The 16,060-nt window shown below is 48.5% G+C and overlaps 1 protein-coding gene across 3 annotated transcripts in view; it reads left to right on the top strand.

The window, feature by feature from the left end:
- Nucleotides 1–16,033, top strand: part of FAM221A (family with sequence similarity 221 member A) — a 43,265-nt gene extending 27,232 nt beyond the window's left edge. For all 3 annotated transcript variants that reach the window (XM_075316714.1, XM_075316713.1, XM_075316715.1), the window contains one exon: nt 15,841–16,033. In XM_075316714.1, coding sequence (XP_075172829.1) covers nt 15,841–15,998 — 158 coding nt within the window. In that variant the 3' untranslated portion in view covers nt 15,999–16,033. The remainder of the gene's footprint in view (nt 1–15,840) is intronic.
- Nucleotides 16,034–16,060: the final 27 nt, after the last annotated feature.

The following is a 16,060-nucleotide window of genomic DNA, read 5'->3' as shown; positions in this document are numbered from 1 at the left end:
AGAGCGCATCTGCCTGCGTTGCACACTACAACAAATTATAACGAAGCCATTATACTAGCAAACACTCAGTGTACCTAGTGGCATCCTATACGTGGCTATTGGACTTTGCTATAGTCCCACTAGTGCCAAGACATTTGCAGAGCGCATCTGCCTGCGTTGCACACTCCAACTAATTATAACGAAGCCATTATACTAGCACACACTCAGTGTACCTAGTGGCATCCTATACGTGGCTATTGGACTTTGCTATAGTCCCACTAGGGCCAAGACATTTGCAGAGCACATCTGCCTGCATTGCACACTCCAAGTTTTTTAAACTCAGCCATTATACTAGCAAACACTCAGTGTACCTAGTGGCATCCTATACGTGGCTATTGGACTTTGCTATAGTCCCACTAGTGCAAAGACATTAGCAGAGCACATCTGCCTGCATTGCACACTCCAAGTTTTTTAAACTCAGCCATTATACTAGCAAACACTCTGTACCTAGTGGCATCCTATACGTGGCTATTGGACTTTGCTATAGTCCCACTAGGGCCAAGACATTTGCAGAGCGCATCTGCCTGCGTTGCACACTCCAACAAATTATAACGAAGCCATTATACTAGCAAACACTCAGTGTACCTAGTGGCATCCTATACGTGGCTATTGGACTTTGCTATAGTCCCACTAGTGCCAAGACATTTGCAGAGCACATCTGCCTGCATTGCACACTCCAAGTTTTTTAAACTAAGCAATTTTACTAGCAAACACTCAGTGTACCTAGTGGCATCCTATACGTGGCTATTGGACTTTGCTATAGTCCCACTAGTGCAAAGACATTAGCAGAGCACATCTGCCTGCATTGCACACTCCAAGTTTTTTAAACTCAGCCATTATACTAGCAAACACACAGTGTACCTAGTGGCATCCTATACGTGGCTATTGGACTTTGCTATAGTCCCACTAGTGCCAAGACATTTGCAGAGCGCATCTGCCTGCGTTGCACACTCCAACTAATTATAACGAAGCCATTATACTAGCAAACACTCAGTGTACCTAGTGGCATCCTATACGTGGCTATTGGACTTTGCTATAGTCCCACTAGTGCCAAGACATTTGCAGAGCGCATCTGCCTGCGTTGCACACTCCAACTAATTATAACAAAGCCATTATACTAGCACACACTCAGTGTACCTAGTGGCATCCTATACGTGGCTATTGGACTTTGCTATAGTCCCACTAGTGCCAAGACATTTGCAGAGCGCATCTGCCTGCGTTGCACACTACAACAAATTATAACGAAGCCATTATACTAGCAAACACTCAGTGTACCTAGTGGCATCCTATACGTGGCTATTGGACTTTGCTATAGTCCCACTAGTGCCAAGACATTTGCAGCACGTCTGCCTGCGTTGCACACTCCAACGAATTATAACTAAGTTACATTGTCAGGGATATTTATTCTTTATTATTCTGCTGTTAATAAAGCTAGACCACCACTGCAATCTTCACCACCTCTCAATTTTTACTACCACATTTTCAGTCCACAATCTTGTCGCAATCAACATGAGTGGCAAAATGACAGATGCTGGTGGAAAGGGGAAGAGGCGTGGTGGAAAAGGCAAAAAATGTTTTGTCAGTGGGGAAGGTGGCAAAGCTCCATTATCATCTGCTGAAGATAGACCATCTACTAGCAAAAGTAAGATGTCTACTACTTATTGTGGACAATCCGATGTGCTCCCTTTTTTACGGACACGAACAAGAGGAACAAAGGTAGATGATGGGCAAAAAAGGAAAATGCTTGAATGGATCTCAAGTGGTCCAACAAGTGCCCTCTCAGCCACTTCAAGTACCGCATCCAAAAAACACCATTCCTCTGAGTTGTCATCCCAATCACACTTGATTTCTCCCAGCTCTGAAGTCTCCATCAGCCCTGCACAGTATGGTGGAACTGAGATGGCTGAGTCTGCAGAGCTGTTCAGTCACACTATAGCCTGGGAATCAGAGGTCTGCTCCCAAGCTACAGTGAGTACAGAACAGGAAATGGTCTGCAGTGATGCCCAGAACCTTTGTGACTCAGATTCAGGCCGTGAGGACCAAGTTTCTGAGCATAATGTTGACCCTTTGTCACAAACTGTAACACCTGTGGTTATAGACAATGAGGAACATACTGATGAAGATGAGACGCAGATACCCGATTGGGATGACAACTTAAATATTCGGTCAGGGCAAGAAGAGGCTCGGTCTGAGGGGGAGGGGAGTGCAAACACAACAATTGATGATGACGTTCTAGATCCCACCTACTGTCAACCCCCAGTCAGGCACTCGAGGAGGTCAACAGAGGCGGTGGAGGAGGATGCAACCGACGACGAAGTTACCTTGCGCCTTCCTGGACAGAGTCGGAGCACTGGTAGCACGTCTACAACTGCATCCTCAGCCACCACTCTGCCTATGAGCATTATTCGGGGTGGATCAACAGGTCGCATGGCCTCTAAGCCTTGCCTAGCCTGGGCCTTTTTTCACATCGAAAAAGATCGCCCAACTCATGTGATATGTAACATTTGTCATGATTCTGTTAGTAGAGGTCAAAACCTCAGCAGTTTGACAACTTCTTCCATGAATCGTCACATGAATAAATATCATAAGTCCCGGTGGGAAGCTCACCGTGCTGCAATGCCGGCTAGCGGAGCGAACCATCCACCGCCCGCCCCTTCCAGTGCATCCGCGCGCTCTTCATCTTCTAGGACTGTGGGGACAGCTGTCACACCTGTTTTTCCACGCAAAACTTCCACCACTGTAACCGCAACAGGCAGTTTGCTTGTAAGGTCGTCAGTTGGTTTGGAAGGGGAAACAAGTGAGTGTGTACAGCTCTCTCAGACATCGATAGCACCAACGTTGGATGAAGGCAACATCATGTCTCCGCCTGCACTTTCCTCACAAACCTGCATTTTTCCAGGGACACCCTACTCAACACCGTCTACACACAGCAGCCAGATCTCTGTCCCTCAGATGTGGTCAAATAAAAGGCCACTTCCTCCGACCCATGACAAAGCTAAGAGGTTGACTCTATCCCTCTGTAAGCTGTTGGCTACCGAAATGCTGCCTTTCCGCCTAGTGGACACACAGGATTTTAGAGACCTTATGTCTGTCGCTGTGCCCCAGTACCAGATGCCTAGTCGCCACTACTTCTCTAAGAAAGGTGTGCCCGCGCTACACCAGCATGTCGCACACAACATCACCGCTTCCTTGAGAAACTCTGTGTGTGAACGGGTGCATTTCACCACCGATACTTGGACCAGTAAGCATGGACAGGGACGTTACATGTCGCTGACTGGGCACTGGGTAACTATGGTGATAGATGGTGAAGGGTCTGCTGCACAAGTCTTGCCGTCCCCACGACTTGTGTGTCAATCCTCTGTCTGTCCAAGTTCCGCCACAGCTTCTGCATCCTCCACCTCATCTGGGTCCTCCACCTCCGCCCCAAGCCTGCCTGGTCAGGCCACCAGCGTTCTCACTGCGCAGAAGGAATCACGCACGCCTCATTACTATGCTGGCAGCCGAGCGCAACGGCATCAGGCGGTCTTTAGCTTGACATGTCTTGGTAATAAGAGTCACACAGCTGAGGAGTTGTGGTCAGCTCTGCGGTCCGAGTTTAATAAATGGTTGTCTCCACTCAACCTGCAGCCTGGTAAGGCCGTGTGCGACAATGCTGCAAACCTGGGTGCGGCCCTTCGCCTGGGCAAGGTGACACACGTACCTTGTATGGCTCACGTGTTGAACCTTGTCGTGCAGCAATTTTTAACACACTATCCCGGCCTAGATGGCCTTCTGAACAGGGCACGAAAACTGTCTGCTCACTTCCGGCGTTCAAGCGCCGCAGCTGAGCGACTTGCATCGCTCCAGAAGTCTTTCGGCCTGCCGGTTCATCGCCTGAAATGCGATGTGGCGACACGCTGGAATTCAACTCTACACATGTTACAGCGACTGTGGCAGCACCGCAGAGCCCTGGTGCAATACGTCATGACGTATAGCCTGGGCCAACGAGATGCAGAGGTGGGGCAGATCACCCTGATGGAGTGGTCTCAGATCAAGGACCTATGCACCCTTCTGCACAGTTTCGACATGGCGACGAATATGTTTAGCTCTGACAATGCCATTATCAGCATGACGATTCCAGTCATTTACATGCTGGAGCACACGCTAAACACTATTCGAAGTCAGGGGGTGGGACAACATGAAGGGGAGGAACTACAGGAGGATTCATATGTGCAAGGGACAACAACATCACCAAGATCCAGACGTTCATCATCACCAACGCAGCAGGCATGGGACCATGGGGAACAGGGATCGACAAGGGCGCATAGTAGCAGGCGAAATGTTGAGCAAGGTGCAGGAGAACATGAAGAAATGGAGGACGAACTGTCCATGGACATGGAAGACTCAGCGGATGAGGGAGACCTTGGTCAAATTTCAGTTGAAAGAGGTTGGGGGGAGATGTCAGAGGAAGAAAGAACGGTTAGCACCTCTATGCCACAAACACAGCGTGGACTTGGTCCGCATGGCTGCGCAAGACACATGAGTGCCTTCTTGTTGCACTACCTCCAACATGACAGTCGTATTGTCAAAATTAGAAGTGATGATGACTACTGGATTGCCACACTATTAGATCCCCGGTACAAGTCCAAATTTTGTGACATAATTCCAGCCATAGAAAGGGACGCACGTATGCAGGAGTATCAGCAGAAGCTGTTACTCGATCTTAGCTCGGCTTTTCCACCAAACAACCGTGCAGGTGCAGGGAGGGAATCTCCCAGTTGTAACTTGACAAACATGGGACGGTCTCGTCATCTTCACCAGTCTACCCGTACCAGTAGGACCGTATCTGGTGCCGGTAACAGCAATTTTATGGAATCTTTTCATAATTTTTTTAGACCCTCTTTTGCAAGGCCACCAGAGACAACAAGTCTGACACATACTCAACGGCTGGAGAGGATGATACAGGAGTATCTCCAAATGAACATCGATGCCATGACTGTGCAACTGGAGCCTTGCTCCTTTTGGGCTTCAAACATAGAAAAATGGCCAGAGCTCTCCAGTTACGCCTTGGAGATTTTGTCGTGTCCAGCTGCCAGCGTTGTCTCTGAACGTGTATTCAGTGCTGCTGGGTGTGTGCTGACAGATAAGCGCACGCGTCTGTCCAGTGACAATGTGGACAGACTGACGTTCATCAAAATGAACAAGTCATGGATCCAGAAGGAATTTACTACCCCTGTGTCATCCTGGGGAGAGTAAATGCTTGTGGATTTGGAATGTGCTTGATGCAAATCAAAACATCCTGTTTGCAACTAGGGCCCAAGTGCTGCCACTGATGGGGTGGGTGTCTGTGTGGCCCAATTTTTGGAAAAAAGGGAGACTCCGCTTGGAGTAACCCTTGCTTGCTGTGTTTTTAAAAGAAGCCAAGATGAACAGAGCTGGGATCAGGAAAGACTTTGCTACCTACCCCGGTGTCATCCTGGGGACGGATAAGAATGGCGTATTTTTGAATGTGCTTGATGCAAATCTAGCTGTGAAGTGTACAACTGGGGCACAACTGCTGCCACTGAAGGGGTGGGTGTGTGTGGGCCCAATTTTTGGAAAAAAGGGAAACTCCGCTTGGAGTAACCCTTGCTTGCTGTGTTTTTAAAAGAAGCCAAGATGAACAGAGCTGGGATCAGGAAAGACTTTGCTACCTACCCCGGTGTCATCCTGGGGACGGATAAGAATGGCGTATTTTTGAATGTGCTTGATGCAAATCTAGCTGTGAAGTGTACAACTGGGGCACAACTGCTGCCACTGAAGGGGTGGGTGTGTGTGGGCCCAATTTTTGGAAAAAAGGGAGACTCCGCTTGGAGTAACCCTTGCTTGCTGTGTTTTTAAAAGAAGCCAAGATGAACAGAGCTGGGATCAGGAAAGACTTTGCTACCTACCCCGGTGTCATCCTGGGGACGGATAAGAATGGCGTATTTTTGAATGTGCTTGATGCAAATCAAAACATCCTGTTTGCAACTAGGGCCCAAGTGCTGCCACTGATGGGGTGGGTGTCTGTGTGGCCCAATTTTTGGAAAAAAAGGGAGACTCCGCTTGGAGTAACCCTTGCTTACATTGTTTTTAAAAGAAGCCAAGATGAACAAGTCATGGATCAGCAAAGACTTTATCTACGTACCCCGGTGTCATCCTGGGGACGGATAAGAATGGCGTATTTTTGAATGTGCTTGATGCAAATCAAAACATCCTGTTTGCAACTAGGGCCCAAGTGCTGCCACTGATGGGGTGGGTGTCTGTGTGGCCCAATTTTTGGAAAAAAGGGAGACTCCGCTTGGAGTAACCCTTGCTTGCTGTGTTTTTAAAAGAAGCCAAGATGAACAGAGCTGGGATCAGGAAAGACTTTGCTACCTACCCCGGTGTCATCCTGGGGACGGATAAGAATGGCATATTTTTGAATGTGCTTGATGCAAATCTAGCTGTGAAGTGTACAACTGGGGCACAACTGCTGCCACTGAAGGGGTGGGTGTGTGTGGGCCCAATTTTTGGAAAAAAGGGAGACTCCGCTTGGAGTAACCCTTGCTTGCTGTGTTTTTAAAAGAAGCCAAGATGAACAGAGCTGGGATCAGGAAAGACTTTGCTACCTACCCCGGTGTCATCCTGGGGACGGATAAGAATGGCGTATTTTTGAATGTGCTTGATGCAAATCAAAACATCCTGTTTGCAACTAGGGCCCAAGTGCTGCCACTGATGGGGTGGGTGTCTGTGTGGCCCAATTTTTGGAAAAAAAGGGAGACTCCGCTTGGAGTAACCCTTGCTTACATTGTTTTTAAAAGAAGCCAAGATGAACAAGTCATGGATCAGCAAAGACTTTATCTACGTACCCCGGTGTCATCCTGGGGACGGATAAGAATGGCGTATTTTTGAATGTGCTTGATGCAAATCAAAACATCCTGTTTGCAACTAGGGCCCAAGTGCTGCCACTGATGGGGTGGGTGTCTGTGTGGCCCAATTTTTGGAAAAAAGGGAGACTCCGCTTGGAGTAACCCTTGCTTGCTGTGTTTTTAAAAGAAGCCAAGATGAACAGAGCTGGGATCAGGAAAGACTTTGCTACCTACCCCGGTGTCATCCTGGGGACGGATAAGAATGGCGTATTTTTGAATGTGCTTGATGCAAATCTAGCTGTGAAGTGTACAACTGGGGCACAACTGCTGCCACTGAAGGGGTGGGTGTGTGTGGGCCCAATTTTTGGAAAAAAGGGAGACTCCGCTTGGAGTAACCCTTGCTTACATTGTTTTTAAAAGAAGCCAAGATGAACAAGTCATGGATCAGCAAAGACTTTATCTACGTACCCCGGTGTCATCCTGGGGACGGATAAGAATGGCGTATTTTTGAATGTGCTTGATGCAAATCAAAACATCCTGTTTGCAACTAGGGCCCAAGTGCTGCCACTGATGGGGTGGGTGTCTGTGTGGCCCAATTTTTGGAAAAAAGGGAGACTCCGCTTGGAGTAACCCTTGCTTGCTGTGTTTTTAAAAGAAGCCAAGATGAACAGAGCTGGGATCAGGAAAGACTTTGCTACCTACCCCGGTGTCATCCTGGGGACGGATAAGAATGGCGTATTTTTGAATGTGCTTGATGCAAATCTAGCTGTGAAGTGTACAACTGGGGCACAACTGCTGCCACTGAAGGGGTGGGTGTGTGTGGGCCCAATTTTTGGAAAAAAGGGAGACTCCGCTTGGAGTAACCCTTGCTTGCTGTGTTTTTAAAAGAAGCCAAGATGAACAGAGCTGGGATCAGGAAAGACTTTGCTACCTACCCCGGTGTCATCCTGGGGACGGATAAGAATGGCGTATTTTTGAATGTGCTTGATGCAAATCAAAACATCCTGTTTGCAACTAGGGCCCAAGTGCTGCCACTGATGGGGTGGGTGTCTGTGTGGCCCAATTTTTGGAAAAAAAGGGAGACTCCGCTTGGAGTAACCCTTGCTTACATTGTTTTTAAAAGAAGCCAAGATGAACAAGTCATGGATCAGCAAAGACTTTATCTACGTACCCCGGTGTCATCCTGGGGACGGATAAGAATGGCGTATTTTTGAATGTGCTTGATGCAAATCAAAACATCCTGTTTGCAACTAGGGCCCAAGTGCTGCCACTGATGGGGTGGGTGTCTGTGTGGCCCAATTTTTGGAAAAAAGGGAGACTCCGCTTGGAGTAACCCTTGCTTGCTGTGTTTTTAAAAGAAGCCAAGATGAACAGAGCTGGGATCAGGAAAGACTTTGCTACCTACCCCGGTGTCATCCTGGGGACGGATAAGAATGGCGTATTTTTGAATGTGCTTGATGCAAATCAAAACATCCTGTTTGCAACTAGGGCCCAAGTGCTGCCACTGATGGGGTGGGTGTCTGTGTGGCCCAATTTTTGGAAAAAAGGGAGACTCCGCTTGGAGTAACCCTTGCTTGCTGTGTTTTTAAAAGAAGCCAAGATGAACAGAGCTGGGATCAGGAAAGACTTTGCTACCTACCCCGGTGTCATCCTGGGGACGGATAAGAATGGCGTATTTTTGAATGTGCTTGATGCAAATCAAAACATCCTGTTTGCAACTAGGGCCCAAGTGCTGCCACTGATGGGGTGGGTGTCTGTGTGGCCCAATTTTTGGAAAAAAAGGGAGACTCCGCTTGGAGTAACCCTTGCTTACATTGTTTTTAAAAGAAGCCAAGATGAACAAGTCATGGATCAGCAAAGACTTTATCTACGTACCCCGGTGTCATCCTGGGGACGGATAAGAATGGCGTATTTTTGAATGTGCTTGATGCAAATCAAAACATCCTGTTTGCAACTAGGGCCCAAGTGCTGCCACTGATGGGGTGGGTGTCTGTGTGGCCCAATTTTTGGAAAAAAGGGAGACTCCGCTTGGAGTAACCCTTGCTTGCTGTGTTTTTAAAAGAAGCCAAGATGAACAGAGCTGGGATCAGGAAAGACTTTGCTACCTACCCCGGTGTCATCCTGGGGACGGATAAGAATGGCGTATTTTTGAATGTGCTTGATGCAAATGTAGCTGTGAAGTGTACAACTGGGGCACAAGTGCTGCCACTGAAGGGGTGGGTGTGTGTGTGGCCCGATTTTTGGAAAAAAGGGAGACTCCGCTTGGAGTCACCTTGCGGTGTTTTACATGATTTTAGAAGGGCGTGCCATGCCTATATCTGTGTGTCCTCCTCTTTTTCCTTGTCCAGCTGTTTTGTTTTCGCATGAGTATATGTCCTTGTCACTTTCCAATGTGTTTGAGTTGTTTGTCACCTTTAGGACACCTTTGAGGGTGTTTTCTAGGTGTTTTTCTGTGTTTGTGATTGCCTGCCATTGTTTCCTATGCAGTTCGAGTTCGGTTCGTCGAACGTTCGACGAACCGAACTCGAACGGGAGGTCCGTTCGGCGAACCAACCTCGAGCCGAACCGCGACCGGTTCGCTCATCTCTAAAGAGGAGACAACAGCATGTCGTCCGCAAAAAGCAAGGGTGCCAAGGCACAGGCCTATTTTGCAACCTGTACCTCATGTGCGGCTATGGAGTAAAGACAAAATCCCTTTCGGCGCTTCCGGAGGATAAATGGATTATCAGTGCAAGTTTGCAACAACTTCAAGAACAAGAGTTTATTAAGGGTTCAATAAAAAACGGACAATTACGGACAACGCGTTTCAGCTAACAAAAGCCTTCATCAGGTGTAGTTTACTACGAACTACACCTGATGAAGGCTTTTGTTAGCTGAAACGCGTTGTCCGTAATTGTCCGTTTTTTATTGAACCCTTAATAAACTCTTGTTCTTGAAGTTGTTGCAAACTTGCACTGATAATCCATTTATCCTCCGGAAGCGCCGAAAGGGATTTTGTCTTTACTCCATTACCCACGTGGGAGCACCCGTTCAGGACTCTCATTGTTTTTCCCGAGGATTCGTGCTGCATACTGGAGGATTAATAAGAGAGTTGATCCACTACACGGATCATACTAGCGAAAACAGAAGAAATCTGCACGGTGAGTGTAAAATTCGTATGATCATACAATCTGTGTTTCCATACATCTACACTTAGATTTGGCGCCCCGTTGTTCTCTTCTTTTTTTCTTTCCTTTATTCATGTGCGGCTATGCTACTTGCAGGTTCCACCTACCCTCATTGTGTGCAATGCTCGGCCCCTGTGAAACTCACTCAGCCGGAGCCTCAGCCACCGGTGGGACCCTCGGCCCAGGTGGAACCACCTGTTGCCACTGTCCAGGTGACAGGGACAGAGTTTGCAGCATTCGCTGACAAACTTTCTGAGTCTATGGATAGATGGTCTGCTAAGATACTAGAAGCTTTGCAGTCCAGACCGGTAACACAGGCCCCGGGCACTGTTGAATCATTGCTCTCAGAACCCCCTCGGTCGGCGCAGCAAAGTGCTCCTGGGGCGACTCATAGGTCCCACGGTGAGGACTCCGACACGGACCGCAGTCCCAGACCGGCTAAGCGGGCTCGCTGGGAACTTCCCTCGACTTCATCACACTGCTCAGGGTCTCAGCATGAGGACTCTCTGTAGGATGAAGCGGAGGTGGCAGATCAGGGCTCTGATCCTGACGCCGCTCTCAACCTTGATACACCTGAAGGGGACGCCATAGTAAACGACCTTATAGCGTCCATCAATCAGGTGTTAGAACTTTCTCCTCCAGCTCCTCCGATTGAGGAGTCAGCTTCTCAGCAGGAGAAATTCCAATTTAGGTTTCCCAAACGTACACGGAGTGCGTTTCTTGATCACTCCAACTTCAGAGATACAGTCCAGAAACACCGAGCTTTTCCGGACAAGCGCTTTACTAAGCGCCTTAATGACACACGTTATCCCTTCCCCCCTGACGTAGTCAAGGGTTGGGCTCAGTGTCCCAAGGTGGATCCTCCAGTTTCTAGACTGGCGGCTAGATCCATAGTTGCGGTGGCAGATGGCTCATCACTCAAGGATGCCACTGACAGGCAGATAGAGCTCCTGATGAAATCCATCTATGAAGCTATAGGCGCGTCCTTTGCTCCGGCATTCGCAGCCGTATGGGCACTCCAAGCTATCTCAGCTTGTCAGTCTGAGATTAATGCAGTCACACGTGCCTCTACTCCGCAGGTTGTGTCCTTAACCTCTCAGGCGTCGGCGTTTGCGTCCTACGCCATGAATGCTGTCCTGGACTCGGCGAGCCGTACGGCGGTAGCATCCGCCAATTCAGTGGCAGTCCGCAGGGCCATGTGGCTACGTGAATGGAAGGCAGACTCTGCTTCCAAAAAGTTCTTAACCGGTTTGCCATTTTCTGGCGACCGCCTGTTTGGCGAGCAATTGGATGAAATCATTAAACAATCCAAGGGAAAGGACTCGTCCTTACCCCAGTCCAAAAAAGACCGCCGGAGGAACCGCTACCAAGGCGGCCTCCTCATGACTTTCGGTCTCCCCAAACCGCATCCTCGGTCGGTGGCAGGCTCTCCCGCTTTTGCGACGCCTGGTTGCCACATGTCCAAGACCGATGGGTGAGAGACATTCTGTCTCACGGTTACAGGATAGAGTTCAGCTCTCGTCCTCCGACTCGTTTCTTCAGAACATCTCCGCCCCCCGAGCGAGCCGATGCTCTTCTTCAGGCGGTGAGCACTCTGAAGGCAGAAGGAGTGGTGATCCCTGTCCCCCTTCAGCAATGGGGTCACGGTTTTTACTCCAACTTGTTTGTGGTGCCAAAAAAGGACGGATCTTTCCGTCCCGTTCTGGACCTCAAACTGCTCAACAGACACGTGAAAACCAGGCGGTTCCGGATGGAATCTCTCCGCTCCGTCATCGCCTCGATGTCCCAAGGAGACTTCCTAGCATCAATCGACATCAGGGATGCTTATCTCCACGTGCCGATTGCACCAGAGCATCAGCGCTTCCTGCGTTTCGCCATCGGGGACGAACACCTTCAGTTCGTGGCACTGCCTTTCGGCCTGGCGACAGCCCCACGGGTCTTCACCAAGGTCATGGCAACAGTGGTAGCAGTCCTACACTCTCAGGGACACTTGGTGATCCCTTACTTAGACGATCTTCTTGTCAAGGCCCCCTCTCGGGTGGCATGCCAACACAGCCTGAACATTGCTCTGGAGACTCTCCAGAGATTCGGGTGGATCATCAATTTCCCAAAGTCAAAATTGACACCGACCCAATCGCTGACATATCTTGGGATGGAGTTTCATACTCTCTCAGCGATAGTGAAACTTCCGCTGGACAAACAGCGTTCACTACGGACAGGGGTGCAATCTCTCCTTCGAGCCCAGTCGCACCCCTTGAAGCGCCTCATGCACTTCCTAGGGAAGATAGTGGCAGCAATGGAGGCAGTTCCATTTGCGCAGTGTCATCTGCATCCACTTCAATGGGACATTCTCCGCAAATGGGACAGGAAGTCGACGTCCCTCGACAGGAACGTCTCCCTTTCTCGGGCAGCCAAGGCCTCCCTTCAGTGGTGGCTTCTCCCTACTTCTTTGTCGAAGGGGAAATCATTCCTGCCCCCATCCTGGGCTGTGGTCACGACGGACGCGAGTCTGTCAGGGTGGGGAGCGGTCTTCCTCCACCACAGGGCTCAGGGTACCTGGACTCAGCCAGAGTCCTCCCTTCAGATCAATGTTCTGGAGATAAGGGCAGTGTATCTAGCCCTAAAAGCGTTCCAGCCGTGGCTGGAAGGCAGGCAGATCCGAATTCAGTCGGACAACGCCACGGCGGTGGCATACATCAACCACCAAAGCGGCACACGCAGTCGGCAAGCCTTCCAGGAAGTTCGGCGGATTCTGCTGTGGGTGGAAGCCACAGCCTCCACCATCTCCGCAGTTCACATCCCGGGCGTAGAAAACTGGGAAGCAGACTTTCTCAGTCGCCAGGGCATGGACGCAGGGGAATGGTCTCTTCACCCGGACGTGTTTCAAGAGATCTGTTGCCGCTGGGGGAAGCCGGATGTCGACCTAATGGCGTCCCGGCACAACAACAAGGTCCCGGCATTCATGGCACGGTCTCAAGATCACAGAGCTCTTGCGGCAGACGCCTTAGTTCAGGATTGGTCGCAGTTTCGACTGCCTTATGTCTTTCCTCCTCTGGCACTGCTGCCCAGAGTGTTACACAAGATCAGGTCCGACTGCCGCCGCGCCATCCTCGTCGCCCCAGACTGGCCGAGGAGGTCGTGGTACCCGGATCTGTGGCATCTCACGGTGGGTCAACCGTGGGCACTACCAGACCGACCAGACTTGCTGTCTCAAGGGCCATTTTTCCATCTGAATTCTGCGGCCCTCAACCTGACTGTGTGGCCATTGAGTCCTGGATCCTAGCGTCCTCAGGGTTATCTCAAGAGGTCATTGCCACTATGAGACAGGCCAGGAAACCAACGTCCGCCAAGATCTACCACAGGACGTGGAGGACCTTCTTATCCTGGTGCTCTGATCAGAGTTTTACTCCCTGGCCATTTGCCTTGCCCACTTTTCTATCCTTCCTTCAATCCATAATGGAAAAGGGTTTGTCTCTCGGCTCTCTTAAGGGACAAGTCTCGGCGCTCTCTGTGTTTTTTCAAAAGCGTCTAGCCAGGCTTCCGCAGGTACGCACGTTCCTGCAGGGGGTTTGCCACATAGTCCCTCCTTACAAGCGTCCGCTAGAACCCTGGGATCTGAACAGGGTGCTAACGGCCCTTCAGAAACCACCTTTCGAGCCAATGAGGGATATTTCTCTTTCACGCCTTTCGCAGAAGGTGGTCTTCCTAGTGAGAATCACTTCGGAGAGTGTCTGAGCTAGCTGCACTGTCATGCAAAGCCCCCTTCCTGGTGTTTCACCAGGACAAGGTGGTTCTGCGTCCGGTTCCGGAATTTCTCCCTAAGGTGGTATCCCCTTTTCATCTCAATCAGGATATCTCCTTACCTTCTTTTTGCCCTCATCCAGTTCACCAATGTGAAAAGGATTTGCACTTGTTAGATCTTGTGAGAGCACTCAGACTCTACATTTCTCGTACGGCGCCCCTGCGCCGCTCGGACGCGCTCTTTGTTCTTGTCGCTGGCCAGCGTAAAGGGTCGCAGGCTTCCAAGTCAACCTTGGCTCGGTGGATCAAGGAACCAATTCTTGAAGCCTACCGTTCTTCTGGGCTTCCGGTTCCTTCAGGGCTGAAAGCCCATTCTACCAGAGCCGTGGGTGCGTCCTGGGCATTGCGGCACCAGGCTACGGCTCAGCAGGTGTGTCAGGCGGCTACCTGGTCGAGTCTGCACACTTTCACGAAACACTATCAGGTGCATACCTACGCTTCGGCAGATGCCAGCCTAGGTAGGCGAGTCCTTCAGGCGGCGGTTGCCCACCTGTAGGAAGGGGCCATTTTACGGCTCTTTTACCGAGGTATTCTTTTACCCACCCAGGGACTGCTTTTGGACGTCCCAATTGTCTGGGTCTCCCAATGGAGCGACAAAGAAGGGAATTTTGTTTACTTACCGTAAATTCCTTTTCTTCTAGCTCCAATTGGGAGACCCAGCACCCGCCCCTGTTCCCTTCGGGCTGTTGTTCTTTTGTGTACACATGTTGTTCATGTTGAATTGTTCTTGGTTCATGGTTTTCAGTTCTCCGAACATCCTTCGGATTGAATTTACCTTAGACCAATTTATAAGTTTCCTCCTTCCTGCTTTTGCACCAAAACTGAGGAGCCCGTGATGCACGGGGGGGTGTATAGGCAGAGGGGAGGGGTTTACACTTTTTAAAGTGTAATACTTTGTGTGGCCTCCGGAGGCAGAAGCTATACACCCAATTGTCTGGGTCTCCCAATTGGAGCTAGAAGAAAAGGAATTTACGGTAAGTAAACAAAATTCCCTTCTTTCATCACAAACACTATGATCCCTAGGTGCATTATCAAGCCAGAGATCTAGAAATCGCTGTTATTAATTTCATACCCTGCATATGCACAGCACTTCAGAAATATCCCCATTGTTACTCAGATTCAAATAAGTTACCTTTTGTTATTCACGTCATTCAGCTCACTTTTATGCACCCCCCAATTTCCTTTGAAATAACATTGGTTTCTCTGAAGGTCACTTGGGAACCTAGGGAGAAATCTGCGTTCACACAGCAGATTAATTTTCTGCGACTGGTCACACAGTCTTCACCCATGGAATAGGTACTATGGATGTATTTAAAATTGATTATACTTCAATTTGTTATATATGGCTAATACCATACATTTTGTCTATTTACTCAGATATTGATGTTATGCCATAAAGCTGTGGAAAATAAGAGGACCACAAAAAATCTTTTGTCTTTAGGACGATTCGGTCCTTGATTTCTCTATACAAGTGCAAAAAGTATATTTTCCTAGGTGGGTGGACACTATATTTATATATTATATTCCGCACGTTTGGCATAATTATGACCAGTCTTGCATTTGTACCAATTGAGAATAATTAACATTAAGTTCTGAGTTTGATAAACGATATGCACAAATACATGAAAAAAAAAAATCATATAATCACGATTGTTCCTTTTGTTAGAGAGATTATGCTATAGCGTCATTTCTGATGTATACTTTGTCAATGCTTTCTATAAACTTGTATGTGTATTATTGACTGTACATTATCTAAAAAAATTTTTTTATGGTTTTTGTTACATTAGATACTCATATCCTTGACAAAAAACAAAAGTGATGGTTGAAACATTGGACTTTTTTTTGCCTATGCACAAATATAATAAAACACTTTGAAGCATTATTATCCTCTTCTACATTTTCTTGAAGTGTGCTGGAAATAGTATAACAAATATCTTATTACTGATTGACATTCATGGGCTTTTTCAGCATTTCATGTTCTTTAGTTGCAGAAAGAAAAAGACCAGAGAAGACTTCAAAAGGATCCGAAACACCACAGCAATCAGCGTCCGTAAGGACAGGGCAGCTGTCAAAAATAGAAGTATTTATCAGTTTGATTTTAAGAATCATTTTAGTGTATTCTAGATACAGTATGAATATATAATATTTTACAATAAATTGACAGATTGTTTTAGTGAAGGATTTTTTCCTGTATTGATCCACTTT

This window comes from Anomaloglossus baeobatrachus, chromosome 6 (genome assembly GCF_048569485.1).
Source record: "Anomaloglossus baeobatrachus isolate aAnoBae1 chromosome 6, aAnoBae1.hap1, whole genome shotgun sequence".
In the NCBI taxonomy this organism is placed as follows: Eukaryota; Metazoa; Chordata; class Amphibia; order Anura; family Aromobatidae; genus Anomaloglossus; species Anomaloglossus baeobatrachus.
This window is presented reverse-complemented; position numbering and strand designations above follow the sequence as displayed.